Raw genomic sequence first — 16,571 nt, forward strand, 5'->3', positions numbered from 1 at the left:
AAGTTTGTTGCAGGAATAGGGCCCTTATGGAGAACCTTTGCTAGAGCAGTGTGGAAGGGAAATGTGGGGTTAGGGCCCCCACACAGAGTCCCTTCTGGGGCACTGCCTAGTGGAGCTGTAAGAAGAGGGCCACTGTCCTCCAGACACCAGAATGTTAGATCTACTATCAGCTTGCACCGTGCACCTGGAAAAGCCACAGACACTCAACACCAGCCGGTGAAGGCAGCTGGGAAGGAGGCTTTACCCTGCAAAGCCACAGGGGAGGAGCTGACCAAGACAGTGGGAACCTACCTCTTGCATCAGTGTGCCCTGGATGTGAGACATGGAGATCATTTTGGAGCTTTAGGATTTGACTGCTCTGCTGGATTTCAGACTTGGATGGGGCCTGTAGCCCCTATGTTTTGGCCAATTTTTCCCATTTAGAATGGCTGTATTTACCCAATGCCTATACCCACATTGTGTCTAGGAAATAACTAATTTGCTTTTGATTTTACAGGCTCATAAGCAGAAGGGACTTGCCTTGTCTCGGATAAGACTTTGGACTGTGGACTTTTGAGTTAAAGCTGAAATGAGTGAAGACTTTAGGGGACTGTGGAGAAGGCATGATTGGTTTTGAAACGTGAGGACATGAGATTTGGGAGGGGCCAGGGGCAGAATTATATGGTTTGGCTGTGTCCCCACCCAAATCTCATCTCGAATTTCCATGTGTTGTGGGAGGGACCCTGTGGGAGGTAACTGAATCATGGGGCAAGTCTTTCCCATGCTGTTCTCATGATAGTGAATAAGTCTCACGAGATCTGATGGTTTTATAAAGAGGAGTCCCCCTACACAAGTTCTGTTTTTGCCTGCTGTCATCCATATAAGATGTGACTTGCTCCTCCTTGTCTTCTGCCTTGATTGTGAAGCCCCCTGAGACATGTGGAACCGTAAGTCCATTAAATCCTTTTTCCTGTGTAAATTAACTAGTTGTGGGTATGTCTTTATCAGCAATGTGAAAATAAACTAAAGTCATACCCAATCCCTGCTTTCCCACTAGAGGAAACTACCATTATCCTTCCAGAAATTTAAGTACTGACATATGTTTGTGCTTACATGTGTACATGTAGCTGTAGAGTTTCATTTTCCTTACTGTGATAGAATATCACATACATTTGCATGTACAGATTAACAACTTGATTGGTATTAATATATTATTCATTAAGATATTGATAAGAATAGCATTTATAATATATTAAATATGGATTTAATATTAAATATTGTTATATTTAATATTTTAAATATATTATTGAATTGAGAATGTTTTTTTTTTTGGGGGGGTTTCACTCTTATTGCCCAGGCTGGAGTGCAATGGTACAATCTCAGCTCAGTGCAACCTCTGCCTCTTAGGTTCAAGCAATTCTCCTGCCTCAGCCTTCTGAGCAGCTGAAATTACAGGCACGTGCCACCACGTCTGACTAATTTTGTATTTTTAGTAGAGACAGGGTTTCTCCATGTTGGCCAGGCTGGTCTTGAACTCCTGACCTCAGGTGATCTGCCCGCCTCCGCCTCCCAATGTGCTGAGATTACAAGCATGAGTCACCACACCCAGCCTGAGAATTTATTCTTATCCATATATTAAGCTTAAAAATCTTAAGCTATTATATTTTAAGATAATTATTATATTATTATTAATTCAATAATATATTTTTCTACACAAGCCTACACAGAGTACTCCATTTAAAAATTAACTATGGCATAGTATTTCACAATTTAGACATTCCTTAGTTTGTGAATTTCACAATAAGCACTTAGGTTTTCCTTAATATTTTGCTTTTACAAATCACACCATTCATAACCATGCCCCTTGTATACACGAGAGTGTTTCTCTAGAGTGGATACTGAGCAGGAAATTGCTGGGTAATGTATAGGTAAGTGCTGAAAAATAAGATAGCCCTGTCCCTTGCTCTCCACTAACAGTGTGAGATCATTGCTTCTCTACATTTATTCTTAATATGAGACTTCTGAAATTTTCTTAGAAAATAGATTACTATTTCATTGTTTTATTTGCAATGCCCGCATTTACTAGTAATGACTGCATCTTGTCAACTATTAGTATCTTTAAATGGTCAATAAATCAAATGGACTGACTGTGTTATTTGCCCATTTTTCTATTAGGTGTGTTCATCTAATTATTGAGTTACAGATTTTCCTTGGATCTTTGACATTTTTTATATTTGCTACAAAGTTTTCTCTCACTTTATAACCTGTCTCCATTTTATTTGTATTGGCATTTGCCACATGTTTAAAATTTTGATGTCAAATATATCAATGTCTCCCTTTTGTCTTTGGCTTTTTGTGACTTGCTCAAGAAGACTTAGCCTGTCAATTTCCTAAGACTTATTGACTATATTTTATTCTAATTTTTTTTAAGTTGTGGTAAGAACACTTAACATGAGCTCTACTCTTAAATTTTTAAGTACAAAATGTAGTATTGTTAACTACAGGCAAAATGTTGTAAAGCAGATCTCTAGAACTTGATCATCTTATATAACCAACTTTATACTCATTGAACAGCAGCTCTCCATTATTTCTCCCTCCTCCCAGCCCTTGGCAAGCACTTTTCTATGAATTCGTTTCTATGAATTTGATTATTTTAGATACCTCTATTGGTGGAATCATGCAGTCTTTTTCCTTTTTGTGACTGGCTTATTTCCCTTAGTATAATGTCCTCCAAATTCATCCATGTTGTTGCACATGGCAGGGGTTTCAAGGCTCAATAATAGTCCATTGTGTATGCATATTTTATATGTGTATATATATGTATACAGATGTATGTATGAATGTGTGTGTGTGTGTGTGTGTGTGTGTTTGGGGGTTTTTTCATTTTTAAAATTTTATTTTTTATTTCAATAGGTTTTTGTGTATATGTATGTATGTGCATATATATATATATATATACACATACACACACACACACACACACACCCCACATTTTCTTTATCCATTCATACATCGGTGAATATTTAGGTTGTTTCTACATATTGGCTATTGTGAATAATGTGGCATCTTCTAATGGTTTTATGGCTTTGTTTTGACATTGAGTTCATTAGTGCAACTGAAGTTTGTGTGTATAAATTGTATGAGGTAGCAATTTCTCTCACCTCAAGAAATTAATAGCCAATAATTCCAATACCATTTACTACATCTCTTGTCATTGTTAATTTGAAATGCCACCTTTATCACTTATTGTTTCAAATATACATAGGTCTATTTAGGGGAAAAGTTTTTTAATAAAGTTACAACTTTTTAAAAATATGGATTTCTAAAATGCTAAAACTCTTGACCTGTGGCCTACATGACATAGAGTATCATTTACACTTTGCTGGTTATCATTTGTACTGAAACACAATCTTCACAACTGAATGCTAAGAGAACTCTATCATCGTTTTGTTTTAATTATTCCATTCCATTCATAAGGTCACTTGTTTCATCATTCTAAATACCTATTAAGCCCAGTAACTTATTAGCAGAATATGAGTCAAGCTTCACCAAGAGCATGTATAATAGCATATATGTATATACCAACAAGAAAGCCAGATGCTCACAGCTGGTCAATGGACTCTCTTCCCTCTTTCACTGTGGGCCTCAACCATTGATATACTACCATCCTTAATGTGGCCTTTTTTGAGACAGAGTCTCGCTCTGTCGCCAGGCTGGAGTGCAGTGCCACGATCTCGGCTTACTGCAACCTCCGCCTCCTGGGTTCAAGCGATTCTCCTGCCTCAGCCTCCCAAGTAGCTGGGACTACAGGCACATGCCACCACGCCCAGCTAATTTTGTATTTTTAGTAGAGATGGGGTTTCACCATGTTGCCCAGGATGGTCTCAATCTCTTGACCTCATGATCCACCCACCTCGGCAACCTGATCTATCTTACTCTTCATCCTCACTGTTTTCCTCTCTTATTTGGTATAATCTAAATAAATTTAACCCTAATGGTTAAAAGAAAAAAAGTCTAGTTAAACAGAGGAAGACGACAAAAGGGAGAAGGTGAGAAAACCCATGTCACTGACTAATAGAACTAAACTGAGAAAGCCGTCTTGCTCCGAGTTCCTTGGGGTGTAAGGAATCCAAATGAGTTGAAAGTTCCCTAATTTTGATCATTTTCATGGCTTGTTTTAAAGGTTTAATATTTATATAGTCAATTATTTCACCAAAATTCCTATGTAAATATTAAGTTATATCTGACAAACATATATTATTTAAGTAATCAGAGAGCATGTAAGTCTTCACGAGAGGATTTTTTTTTTTTAACGTTTTATGCCATTGGTCTCATGAGTAAAAAAGAGAGTCATTTTTATTTTTTTGACTTACAGCTGCAAGTTCCCAATAGTTTACATCTCATATACCTTACACCATTCTTTCTCATTTGCTAGTCAGATACTTTCCTCTTTATGTCCTTCCAGATTATGCATTTAGTCTCTTTACAACTATAAAATAAAGTCCAGAAAAGAAAAAAAAATCATTTCCTAGGTTTGTTATCCTTGCCTTGGGTCTTGAGCTATCTGGCCCTGGAGTCCTAAGGATAAAGGAAACAAGAAAGCTGTTCCTTCTAATATAAGGTCTCCAAGAATCTCATGTCAACAGAAAGGCAGCTTACTTCCTCAGCTCTTCTGCCAGGTGTCGCTGGCTGCTTTCCAGGTTCTCCATACTTTCCTGATTCAGCTTTAAATCGCCCTCCAGTTTGTGCAGTTCCCTTTCACAGTTAATTCTCGCTTTTCTCTCCTGCTCAAGGGCACCCTCAAGCTGACAAAAGGAGACACTATTTAGTCAAATAAATAGGTAGAGTTTATATTTCACTAGATGTGTTCAGTAACCACTTACCTTCTGGAAAAAGAAAGACACAAGCACAAATTCTATAAATGATGCCCAGTAACATAGATATTTCCAAATAAATATTGCATATGTCAATAGGTTAACAAAAGAATCCAGAAATCACAGGGATGGAAGAAAACTTTAGAAATTACAGAATATGAGTTCTGTCTTAGGGAAGGAACCAACAAGAAATGGCCAGTGAGCCCTTGATTGATCTCTTTCCAATGATAGGAAGCTCACTTCTTCACATGGCAGCTCATTTCACGGGTGGATAAGTCCATTTACTTGGGAGTGCTTCTTCATAAGAAGCCAAAATATTCCCTGTAAATTCTATCCACAAGCACAAGCTCTGCTCCCTGGAGCAACACCAAGCAAATCAGTTTCCGCATGATCATCCTTAATAATTTGGAATAACCCTAGGCATCACTGGCCCATTCAAACACATTCTCACATGGCATGATTTTTAAGCCCCGTCACCACCTTGGTACCCTCTTCTAGTTCATAACATCATGTCATATTCTGGTTCCTCACTAAATGTTCTCCATCAGAACATTCCAGTTTTGTATGGATTAGTATTGCCAGGAATTATATAGAGGTTAATTTTCCAGGAAGCTAGATAACAGTCACAATATGGCTTTTTATTTATTGATACGTTTACTTTAAAACAATGGAAGATACGCTCTGTAACCAGCCAAAGAGATGAAATTCAAATTGGGAGGGAGGGAGAAATTCTGGAAAAGATATATGTAAAAATCAGAAAGTAGATGAACACTGAGTCCTGGGGACTGAAAGTCTGTGTCCCCGCCAAATTCATACGTTGAAATCCTAATGCCCAGTGCAATGGTGTTGGGAGGTGGGCCCTTTAGGAAGTGATGAGGGCATGAAGGTGGAGCCTCCATGAATGGAATTAGTCATTATAAAAGAGAACCTGGAGAGCTTCCTTGTTCCTTCTGCCATGTGAGGACACAAGGAGAAGTCACCCTCCATAAACCAGGAAATGTGTCCTCACTAGACACCAAGTCTGCTGGTACTTTGATTGCAGACTTCCCAGTCTCTGGAACTATAGGAAATAAACTGCTATTTATTTGCCACCCAGTTTATGGTATTTTATTATAGCAGCCTGAATGGACTAAGACACCAGGAGAGAATAAATGTGTGGGTGTGTGGGTGTGGGCAGGTGTGTGTGATGTGCATATACACGCACATATATAAACACCCAAAAATCCTTATGCTGAGGCTTTGTGAGATATGTAATTAGTGGAAATAGGAAGAAATGTAACACAACGAATAAGTAATAGAAGAAACTTATATAGAGGCAGGAAGAAAGAGCAGCAGACAAGGAAAAACAAAAAAAAAAGACCTAACCACCCTTGTCAACAATTTTATAAAGGCTACACTTTATAAAAGTGGGGACTACTATGAGCATAAATGCATAGCATACACTATGTCAGCTGGGGTGGGAAAAAGGAAGAATATTAACCCACACATTGAAACTGGTGTGAAACAGTTTTATTTCACAGGCCATTTAGAGGCAAAACAGGGGCATCATCTCTAGAATCTTAAAAGCAATTTCCAATAGTGTAGGTAGAACACAGCTTGTGCCTCATATATCTTTCAACCATAAATAACTCTCAGCACACCACTGGAAACACACATGGCCTTTAAAACGAATCCTTCAACACCAGTGTCAAACAAAGTACCAGCATATCTGTGGGACAAAATACCAGGTTCCGTGGGAGATACGGGAAAGCCAGTCACCTAGAGTGATAACCCTTTACCATTCATCTTACTGTTCTTTTCCTACCGTCCAGGGTTGAATGAAAGTTGCATTTAAAAACTGACATTATATGCAGAGACCTCTCTTATACTGTCGTGGTTTTGTGTATAAAAAAATAACCCTTTTATTCTCAATAATCAGAAAACCATGCTACTAGGTTTTCCTGAAACTGTCAAGATAAATTAATGAATTAAAAACTGGAGTTCTGTATATATGTAGACAGATAGCTAACCAACCAGATACACCGTTACTGACCTCAACAACTTGCTGTTCCAGCTTCAGATTTGCTTTGCTCAGGCTGCTGAGCTTCTCCTCCTCCATGTGCAGGTCATCTAGGGTCTGCTGATGGGCCTCCTGCACAACTTTGGCTGCTCTGTTAAGTTTGCTGATATCCTCATTTAGAAACTCTACTTCCTCAGTCAGGTTCTTGACCTGTGGGAAGAAGATGACAGCTTCATTAAAGCCACTGCTGGAAAGTTGGGCATAACACTGAGGGTCATCTCCTTTTGTCGTCCAGAACAACACATGAGGTATCCAATGTCATAAAGAGCTGTATTTAGCCAAGTTCCTGATACACTTTCTAAAGCTAAATTTAGTTTTTCTCCCACAAAAACGATCCGTTATCTGTCATGGTCAGGAAATGGAGTATTCTGTTTAAACATTAATATGAGTAAATAATTAACATTATTCATAATTATTTAACATTATTAATATGAACTAAATTGGATGGCCAATTTAATTCACATTATTATATAACAGGAACAACACTAAAAGCAATTGCGATTTCTTTTGAGGAGTCATGGCATGTACCGATCGCGTTGTGCCTCAGTATCCCAAAAAAATGGCAGTTAAAGAAGGGTTCCAGCTGATAAAATATGCAAACATGGAAGTTGACTGTATCGGGCCCATGTGCTTTTTATGAAAGGGAATCAATAAAAATAAGAGTGCTATTTAATAGCCTGCCAAAATTACAGTGTCACTTTGGAGACTGTATCAGAGGCTTGATGCAGACTCCTCACTGTCCTCAATCTACACACAGATGCGCAAGTTAAAACCCTCAAACAAACTCTCAGCCAAAACAAACAAAACACGAAAGCCCATAACTAGAATTAAAGTGACATCTTCAAGGTCAAACTCCAAATCAATGACACAGCTGAGGACTCAGGCACATCCCAAATTATCTTTTAGCAAACCATATCATACTCACTCTTTTCCAAAAAAAAAAAGGGTTCTTACAGGCCCCATGAAACCATTTTACTCTATTATAGAGTTCAGATGCAATAGGATTGGAACAAATGAAAATGTTTCATTTGGGAAGTTAAATAAGGTTCCATAAGTTCAAACTGGAAATCTGAATTGGGACAGCATAGTTTATCAGACCCTATATTTTGTGCCAGTTCTGACTCTCAATGCTGTAAAGTTGCAGGCCACTGTGTTAATTAACTTAAATAGAGCAAGTCAGATACCAAAACCTGATTTGAGAGTGGAATTCTGGCTGCTAGGCCTTCTAAACCAACATTATGGAAAAGGTACCTTGTGCTCTGTAGTACGTTTCTCCTTCTCTGACTTCACCAACATTGTTTCCAAGTCATCGATTTCTTTCTTCAACTCCGAACATTCATCTTCGAGTTTCTGCCCCCTGGCAGTCAGCTCAGAATTTATCTCCTCTTCTTCCTCCACCCTCTCCGACAGCTCTTTTACTCTGGCCTCCAGCTGGATCTTGGATTTAATCAGCCACTCGCACTGCTCTTCAACATTTGCCAGTGTCTCTTGCTCCTGCCATGATGAGGAGAAAATTGTTGCCAACAGCTGGAAGTAATTTATCAGCTAGGCGAAAATGCTGCTTAACACATAGCAAAGAGATAATTGCCTGCCCTCTGCCCAGCGCTTTCACCTACCTTTCCTAAACAGCTGCAATAATATTCCCAGGTCCCTGATCCGATCACTGAGAAGTGGAGAAGTTGCTTGTGCTTGGAGGTGCTTTCGATCTCTCAGGCCAATTCAGTAGATTAGATTACCTCTTCTAAAGCACTTAATAGAATCCTGGTGGCCTAAAGGAGCTAGCATGCCTCCAAAAATCAGTGGTGTGCTGCTTAAACCACAGCTTCTGGAAACATCCATGCGAGCACAGAGTTTGAGGTAGATAACTGCTCAAAAAATCATCTTTTAAGAAAGCAGAGTTCCAAGTGCACGGATGTATGTGTTTAATATACATCTCTTCTAATAAATTGAGCTGAGTTATATGTTTTTTAAATTCATAGGCTACATTTAGAATTCATAAGTTTATTTGCAAGTCACTAACTAGATTTCATTGTTATTTCCAACTAAAATTTTTGCCTCAATGATTCTGATAGTACGAAGTTACACAAAGAGCCTATAGTACTCTTTCCTTTATCCTTGCACAGGCACTGCCTCCAGCTCTTATTGGGTGACCCATTGTTCCTGTGTTATGGGTCAAGTAAAAAGTAAAGGGGGTTTTTACTACAGAGCACCTTTCATAACTTTAAGCCCCTCTAACTTGTCTTCTTTAGAGGCTGAATAAAACCTCTTCTTCATAAGCAAGTTCTTAATTGTTGTTGGTCTTGCTGTAATATAACTTTACATACATTTTCATCTTCCATCTCTAGACCTCATCCATCCTTCACAACATGCCAGTTTGGGCAATGTATTAATGATCCATTTGCCTCACTTAACTTGTGTCTGCTAATCAGATCAAGAGTGGGGGCCTGGGGGGAGGTAAAAATCCAGGCTATTGGCCTCTGAGTAGCTCCTGGCTGGAGAATGGCTGCCTACCCAGCAAACGGGGCTCAAAGAGGCACAGATGGAGAGAGGTAAGGAATAACAAATGTACAACTTCCCTGAAAATCCTAAAACAGGGGCTAAATAAAAAAGAAGTATCAGGACATTTAGGAATGGTGAATGCAAATCAGAGAAGCTTCCAATTATTATGGGAAATAATGGGGACACTTTATCTTAGTTCACCCCAGATTGACAAGCAGAACAGTTTTTGCTGCATTCCATTCAGCCTGTATACAAGACCTGTCACCACCACTGAACAAAGAGGACAGTCCAATCGACCATCATTGATCTCTTCATTAAACATGACAGCAGGATTTGGGGGCTGACTGAGCAATGGTGTGGCAGTTTAGCAGTAGGAAGATTCCTACCCCAATGGCAGCTTTCTGACATACTCACAATGTTAATTGGAACGGGGTCACTCAGTTCTAGTGGAATTTTGACTAAGCAAAGAAGGATTTCAAAATATTTCTTTTTTTTTTTTTTTGATTATTTTGTGTTTAGCTTTCTCCCTTAAAATAAATAATCATAAAATAGATATTATATATAATAATATATAATGATAGCGCTGTCAACTTCTTAATCACAGTTACAATCTGAACTCATCTCAGCCTTCTTGGGTTTGCTCTGGAGTTTGCTTCCATGTGTTTCCCATGCTCCCCACGATGATCTTTGACATGCACCTCAAGCTTTTGTCTACCATCCCCTACACAAGCTGGGTCCATTTCTATCTCCTGCATCAACCCAGGTAGCACTGGCTACTTTCCATCAGTAGGAAGAATGATAGAAACTGGGAGGCCCGGTCTCAACCAAAGTTACCTCTTCCCTAAGCCAAAATATTTTACAAATTCTGATTCTTACAGTTCTTACAGTAGTTTTGAAATGGGGCCCAGGAATTTGTATTTTTAACAAGCATACCAGGTAAGACTGGTATACACTGAAGTTGTAGAATCACTGCTATGTTAAATATGTATCAGAAATGCGAGTTTGGGTGTAAAGTCTTACATAAAATACAGCCTGTTGGCATGCTGGTAGATAATACAGCTTCAAAATATTGAAGAGTAATAATAATAAAAGAATAACTTGTGTCAGTCTGAATACTAAATTTTCTGTTTTGGGGAAAGTTTAAAATAAGAAAACTGTTGTTTCTTATTTAAAAGCAAGAAAATTATATTTGAACACAGAATTTTCAACTTAACACTGTGCTAAGTAGAGAGGAAAGTATTATAAAGGTGGTTAAAATTTCATCCTGGCCCTTTGGGCTGTTTTGGGATCACAGTAGTCCAGGTGGCTAGGGAGGAGTAACATGAAAGACAGTGAGTAATGACACATTAGCATCATACTGTAGACAGAGGCTTGAATGCCAAAACCAGGGGTTTGGAGTCTAAAAATGTACATATTATATGATCTGAGGGTTGCTCACCAGGGAAGCGACATGATGGTTTTTTAAAGACAATGGTTCTTAATCTGGACTGGATATCAGTGTCACCCATAGAGATTATTTGGACCTACACAGAGTCTGCTTAATCAAAATATCTGAGAGTGGAGTCTAGGCATCTTTATTTATTTTTTTTAATGTTTCACAAATGACTTTGATACAAAGTCAAGGTTAAGAACTGTTTTAAAAACTCAACTCATTAGTAATGTTGATTTGGACCCAGGAAGGGGAAGTAGGGAAGGAAGAGACCAAAATCAGGATATCTGACTAGAAGCACACTGCAACATTCTTGAAGATCTCAGTCAAGCTTTTCTTGGGACCTACTAAAATCCTGTCTGCTGATTTGCTAATGTGTCATGGGCTACATACAAACTTTAAATTAAGACCCAGAGCTTCCCGGCCCCCATGATGTGCTATTATACAGTAAAAATCCATCTGATAACTTGTCCCTTTTTAAAAGACATCTTGCCAATAAAATCACTTCACTATGAAACAGGGTATCTCCTTGTTTTCATTGTCTTTGGTTTTATAAATCCTTTGGTATTTGAAAAGCATATGTATCTATTTTTTTTTTCCGTGTCAACACTGCCTGATTAACAAGGAAGTCCAATTAAAAACTTGATTTAAAGAACAAATGGTGTGGCTACTCACAGCCTGAAGCTGAAGAATCAGGTCATTTTTTTCCTGAGAGAGGGATACTTGCTTTGCTTTCAGTTCCTCCCTCTGAAACTCTGATTTCTCCAAGGCTTTCTGTAATTGTGCACACTCTTCCTTCAGTCCAGCTATTTCTTCTCCTATTTCTGAAGATTTAACAAGAGGCTTGATCTTGAAGAAGAGCCTCATCCAGGCCCAGTTCTTCACAGCCATGAAAGCTCTTATGTTCCATTGTATCAAAATGAGTGCATCCCTAAATCAAGAGAGAAAAAGAAAAGCAAGTTAGCCCTGACTATAGGAGAATTAGTTCCCAAATTAAAATCCTCAATAAACACATCTTTTTAGGAGTCATAAAAAATTCTTATTAGTCTTCAAAGCACTTTTATATGTGGACTTTCACTTGATTCTGGCAAAAACTCTCCAAGGGATATCTGGGGTTAGCAGTATTATGGACTAGATATCCTAAAAATGTTCCCATCACAAACATTCTTTGAATGAGAGCTGAACCTAAAGAGAGTAAGATATATAGAAGGCACCAAAAACTTGAACAATAAGTGAATGCATGCATAGCTTGGCCATCTTTACAGAAGGAGGAAACAAGTCTTAGTATTGTAAGAGTCTGTATTTTCATATTCATGTGGATAAAAAGGCAAGGCACAAACCTTCAAAGAATCTTACCCTTAATAAAAAGGAGGACTGAAAAATTCACCTACCAGCAAAGAGAGATATCAAATTAAAGTACATCTGATTTGGTATGAGTGAAGACAAATTCTACTTCAGATTTTTTTTAATGATCCAGTACCACTGAATTATTTAAGGTTTAAATTATACTGCCTGAATGGTACAGAAATATCCAAGAAATTAGAACAATGATTTTTTTATTCTGATAATAAATACCTTTTCAACCCTTGGAGTAGGAAAATGCAAAATTACATTGAAAAAAAAAAACACCTTAAACCCAAGCACCAGAAGTTCCCCTACATAAGGCACCCTGAAGAGGTGTTACAATCCAAAGTTACAAAACACATATAGGAAAATGAAGTTGAGCATATATAATAAAAAGTTTGATGAAACCCCCAAGATTTTCAGATAATTGTACTATCTGACGGAGACTATCAAATAATTATGTTAAAAATTATTGACCAGGCACGGTGGCTCACACTTGTAATCCCAGCACTTTGGGAGGCCGAGGTGGGTGGATCACGAGGTCAGGAGAATGAGACCACGGTGAAACCCCATCTCTACTAAAATTACAAAAAATTAGCCAGGTGTGGTGGCAGGCACCTGTAGTCCCAGCTACTCGGAGAGGCTGAGGCAGGAGGATGGCGTGAACCTGGGAGGCAGAGCTTGCAGCGAGCCGAGATCACACCACTGCACTCCAGCCTGTGCGTCAGAGCAAGACTCCATCTCAAAAAAAAAAAAAAAAAAAAATTATTGTCAAAGATAAAAAGGAAAGACCTTTAGAAACAATGAACCACTCTGATAAAAGGACACACAGATTTGAAATAAGACCAAAAAAAATGTCTAAAACTAAAAAATATAGCAGTTGAAATCAAATACTCAGTGGAAAAATTAAGCAGGTTATTAGAAACACTGGGGAAAAAAAAGTAGTGAATTGAGAAAAGAACAAACCCCCACAGCTCCAGACTCCAGGATGGCCCTTACAACCTCAGGTTCCAGGCCTACCCCAGTGCCAATCCAGACATGTAGCCCCAGACTGCAAGCCTACCGCCAATGACCCAGACTCCAGGACCATCCCAATAATCAGTCCAGTCCCCACAGACCCAGGCCCCAGAATTATCCCCATGGACCCAGTCAATAAGGGTGTTCCAGTAGATTGTAACCACAGACTGACTCTCATGGCCCCAGGATCCAGGCATACCCTCACTAAGTCCACTACCATGAACTTAGACACTAAGGCTTGCCCATGTGGATCCAAGATCTAGTGTATACAGCCTCCAAGCTAGTCTTTATGGACCCAGGAATTGGGCCTGAATGTGCACTGAAACTGCCACCAGGCCATCATGCCCCAAGACTCCAGCAGCAATCCTGTCAGTGGACACTGCCAGCTGGGCTGCCCAGAATCCCTGACCAAGCTTACTGCTGAAGAGGTTTTCCTGTTGAAGCCACCCTATAAAGACTAAAAGATGTACTACTTCAAAAGCACAAACACTAATGTAAGGCCACAAGGATCATGAATAATCAAAAAAATATGACACCACCAAAGGAACAAAACAAAGCACCAGTAACCACCCCTAAAAAAATGGAGATCTACAAACTAACAAAATCAGACACTGGAGAAAGCAAGAAATTACAGGTTTCTGAAACAAATACACAAACAAACTGGACACCTGGAGCAGTTAGGGACAAAGACCTAAAATCTCTAGCCAAGATGTCTGGTGAAGATCTTGCCCAGTCAAAGCCAGGGCATAAATATGGAGGAGGGGGACTACTGTTTCTTCAAATGTACAAACACTTCTGCAAAGCTGTAATAATCATGAAGAATCAGGAACACACAACAGAATAAAAAGAATGAAACAAACCCCCTAGAAACCCACCCTAAATGGAGATCTATGAATTGCTGACAAAGAATTCAAAACAATGATCTTAAAAAAAAGTTTAGTGAGCTACAAGAGAATAACTAAACAAAGTGAGAAAAATAATACATGAACAAAAGGAGAAGTTCAACAAGGAAATAAAAACCATAAAAAAGAACCACACAGAAATTCTGGAATTGAAGAACACAATGACTAGACTGAAAAATTCCATGGAAACTATAAATGCAATCAAGGGGAAGAATCAGTAAGCTCAAAGACAGGTCGTTTGAAATTACTCATTTAGAGGAACAAAAAGGAAAAACAAATGAAAAGAATGAAGAATGCCTACAGCACTTATAGGATATCGTCTAGCTTACCAATATACACATTATGGGAGTCACTGAAGGAGCAGAGAAAGAGAAAGAAACAGAAAGCTTATTTAAAGAAACAATGACAGAAAGCTTTTAAATCTGGAGAGGAAAACGAACAACTAGATTCATTAAGCCCAAAGAACCTCAAGTAGATCAAATATAAAGAGATCTTCACCAATGCACATTATAATGAAATTCTCAAAAGTCAAAGAGTTTCGAATGCAGCAAAACAAAAGTAACTTGTCACATATAATGAAACACTCCTGAGACTATGAGCAGATTTCTCAGCAAAACCTTGCAGACCGGAAGAGAGTGGTATGATAGAATCAAAGTGCTAAAAGAAAACAAAAACTAAAAACCATCAACCAGAAATACTGTATCCAGCAAGGCTGCCTTTCAGAAATGGAGAGATAAAGACTGCCACACAAATAAAAGCTGTGAGAGTTTATCATCACTACTTGCCTTACAAGAAATGCTAAAGGGAGTTCTTCAAGTTGAAACAAAAGGATGCTAACTGACCACACAAATATATATAAAAGTGTAAAACTCACTGAAAAGACAATAATATAGTCAAATTCAGAATAATACTGTAATAATGGTGCATAAATCACCTTTTACTCTAATATTAGTTAATGTACAAAATTATTTAAAATAACTGTAGCTACAATAATGGATTAATAGATATACAATATTAAAAATATTAAATTGTGACATAAGTAACATAAAATGTGGGGACAAGATAAGTTAAAATGAAGAGTTTTTATATGTAGTTGAAGTTAAACTATTGCCAGCTTTAAAATAAGAGGTTTGTCAGCTTAAGATAAACATGTAACTACAAGATGTTTTATGTAAGCCTCATGGTAACCACAAAGAAAAAACTTCTAGTAAACATACAGAAGATAAAGAGAAAGGAATAAATACCTAGCATTACAAAATATTATCACATCACAGAGGAAGACAGAAAGAAACAAACAATTTTTTAAGTCATAAAACAATTAAAATGGTAGTAGTAAGTCTGTATCTATTAACAATTACTTTAAATATAAATGAAATAAGTTCACCAATCAAAAGACAGAGTGGCCAAACGAATAGAAAAACCAAACCCAACTATATGTTGCCAACAAGAGACACACTTTAGCTTTGAGAACATACACAGGTTGACAGTGAGAAATGGAAAAAGGTATTCCATGCAAATGGAAATTGAAAAAGAGCAGGAACAGCTATAGTTACATCAGATAAAATAAATATAAGTCAAAAACTGTAACAAGAGATAAAGAAAGTTATTACATAATGACAAATGGGTCAATTCATCAAGATGATATAAATATCTTTATATTTGACAAGATTTAACATCCATCCATTCATCCATCATAAAAATTCTCAACAACGTAGTTATAGAAGGAAGGTACCTCAACATAATAAACACCATATATGACAAGCGCACAGCTAACATCATACTTAATGGCGAAAAACTGAAAACTGAAAACTTTTCCTCTAAGGTCAGGAACAGGACAAGAATGCTCACTCTCAATAGTTTTTTTCGATATAGTACTGAAAGTCCTAACCAGAGTAATCAGCCAAAAGAGGAAACAAAAGCTATTCAAATTAGAAACAAAGAAGTTAAACTATCTCATATAGAAAACACTAAAAACCACCAAAAACTAGAATTAATACATTTGTAAACTTGCAGGATAAAAAAAATAAAAAATTAGTAACATTTCTATATACTAACAATCGACTATCCAAAAAAGAAGTCAATTCATAATAGCATCAAAAAATAAAATAAAATAAAATAGACAGGAATAAAACTTACCAAGGAGATAAAAGATCTGCATGTTGAAAACTATAAAACATTAAAAAAGAGGCCAGGCGCGGTGGCTCAAGCCTGTAATCCCAGCACTTTGGGAGGCCGAGACGGGCGGATCACGAGGTCAGGAGATTGAGACCATCCTGGCTAACATGGTGAAACCCCGTCTCTACTAAAAAATACAAAAACTAGCCGGGAGGGTGGCAGGCGCCTGTAGTCCCAGCTACTCAGGAGGCTGAGGCAGGAGAATGGCGTAAACCTGGGAGGCGGAGCTTGCAGTGAGCTGAGATCCGGCCACTGCACTCCAGTCCGGGCGACAGAGTGAGACTCCGCCTCAA

General features: G+C 38.1%; 1 protein-coding gene across 2 annotated transcripts in view; it reads right to left on the minus strand.

The window, feature by feature from the left end:
* The window catches only part of MYH15 (myosin heavy chain 15), a 71,301-nt gene that overhangs the window by 52,900 nt on the left and 1,830 nt on the right, over nt 1-16,571 (minus strand). For both annotated transcript variants that reach the window (XM_017870863.1, XM_017870862.1), the window contains exons 2-5: nt 11,516-11,771; nt 8,164-8,406; nt 6,886-7,062; nt 4,639-4,784 (exon numbers count right to left, since the gene is read on the minus strand). In XM_017870863.1, coding sequence (XP_017726352.1) covers nt 4,639-4,784; nt 6,886-7,062; nt 8,164-8,406; nt 11,516-11,731 — 782 coding nt within the window. In that variant the 5' untranslated portion in view covers nt 11,732-11,771. The remainder of the gene's footprint in view (nt 1-4,638; nt 4,785-6,885; nt 7,063-8,163; nt 8,407-11,515; nt 11,772-16,571) is intronic.

The sequence above is a fragment of the Rhinopithecus bieti genome, unplaced genomic scaffold (genome assembly GCF_001698545.2).
Source record: "Rhinopithecus bieti isolate Rb0 unplaced genomic scaffold, ASM169854v2 scaffold_5478, whole genome shotgun sequence".
NCBI lineage: Eukaryota > Metazoa > Chordata > Mammalia > Primates > Cercopithecidae > Rhinopithecus > Rhinopithecus bieti.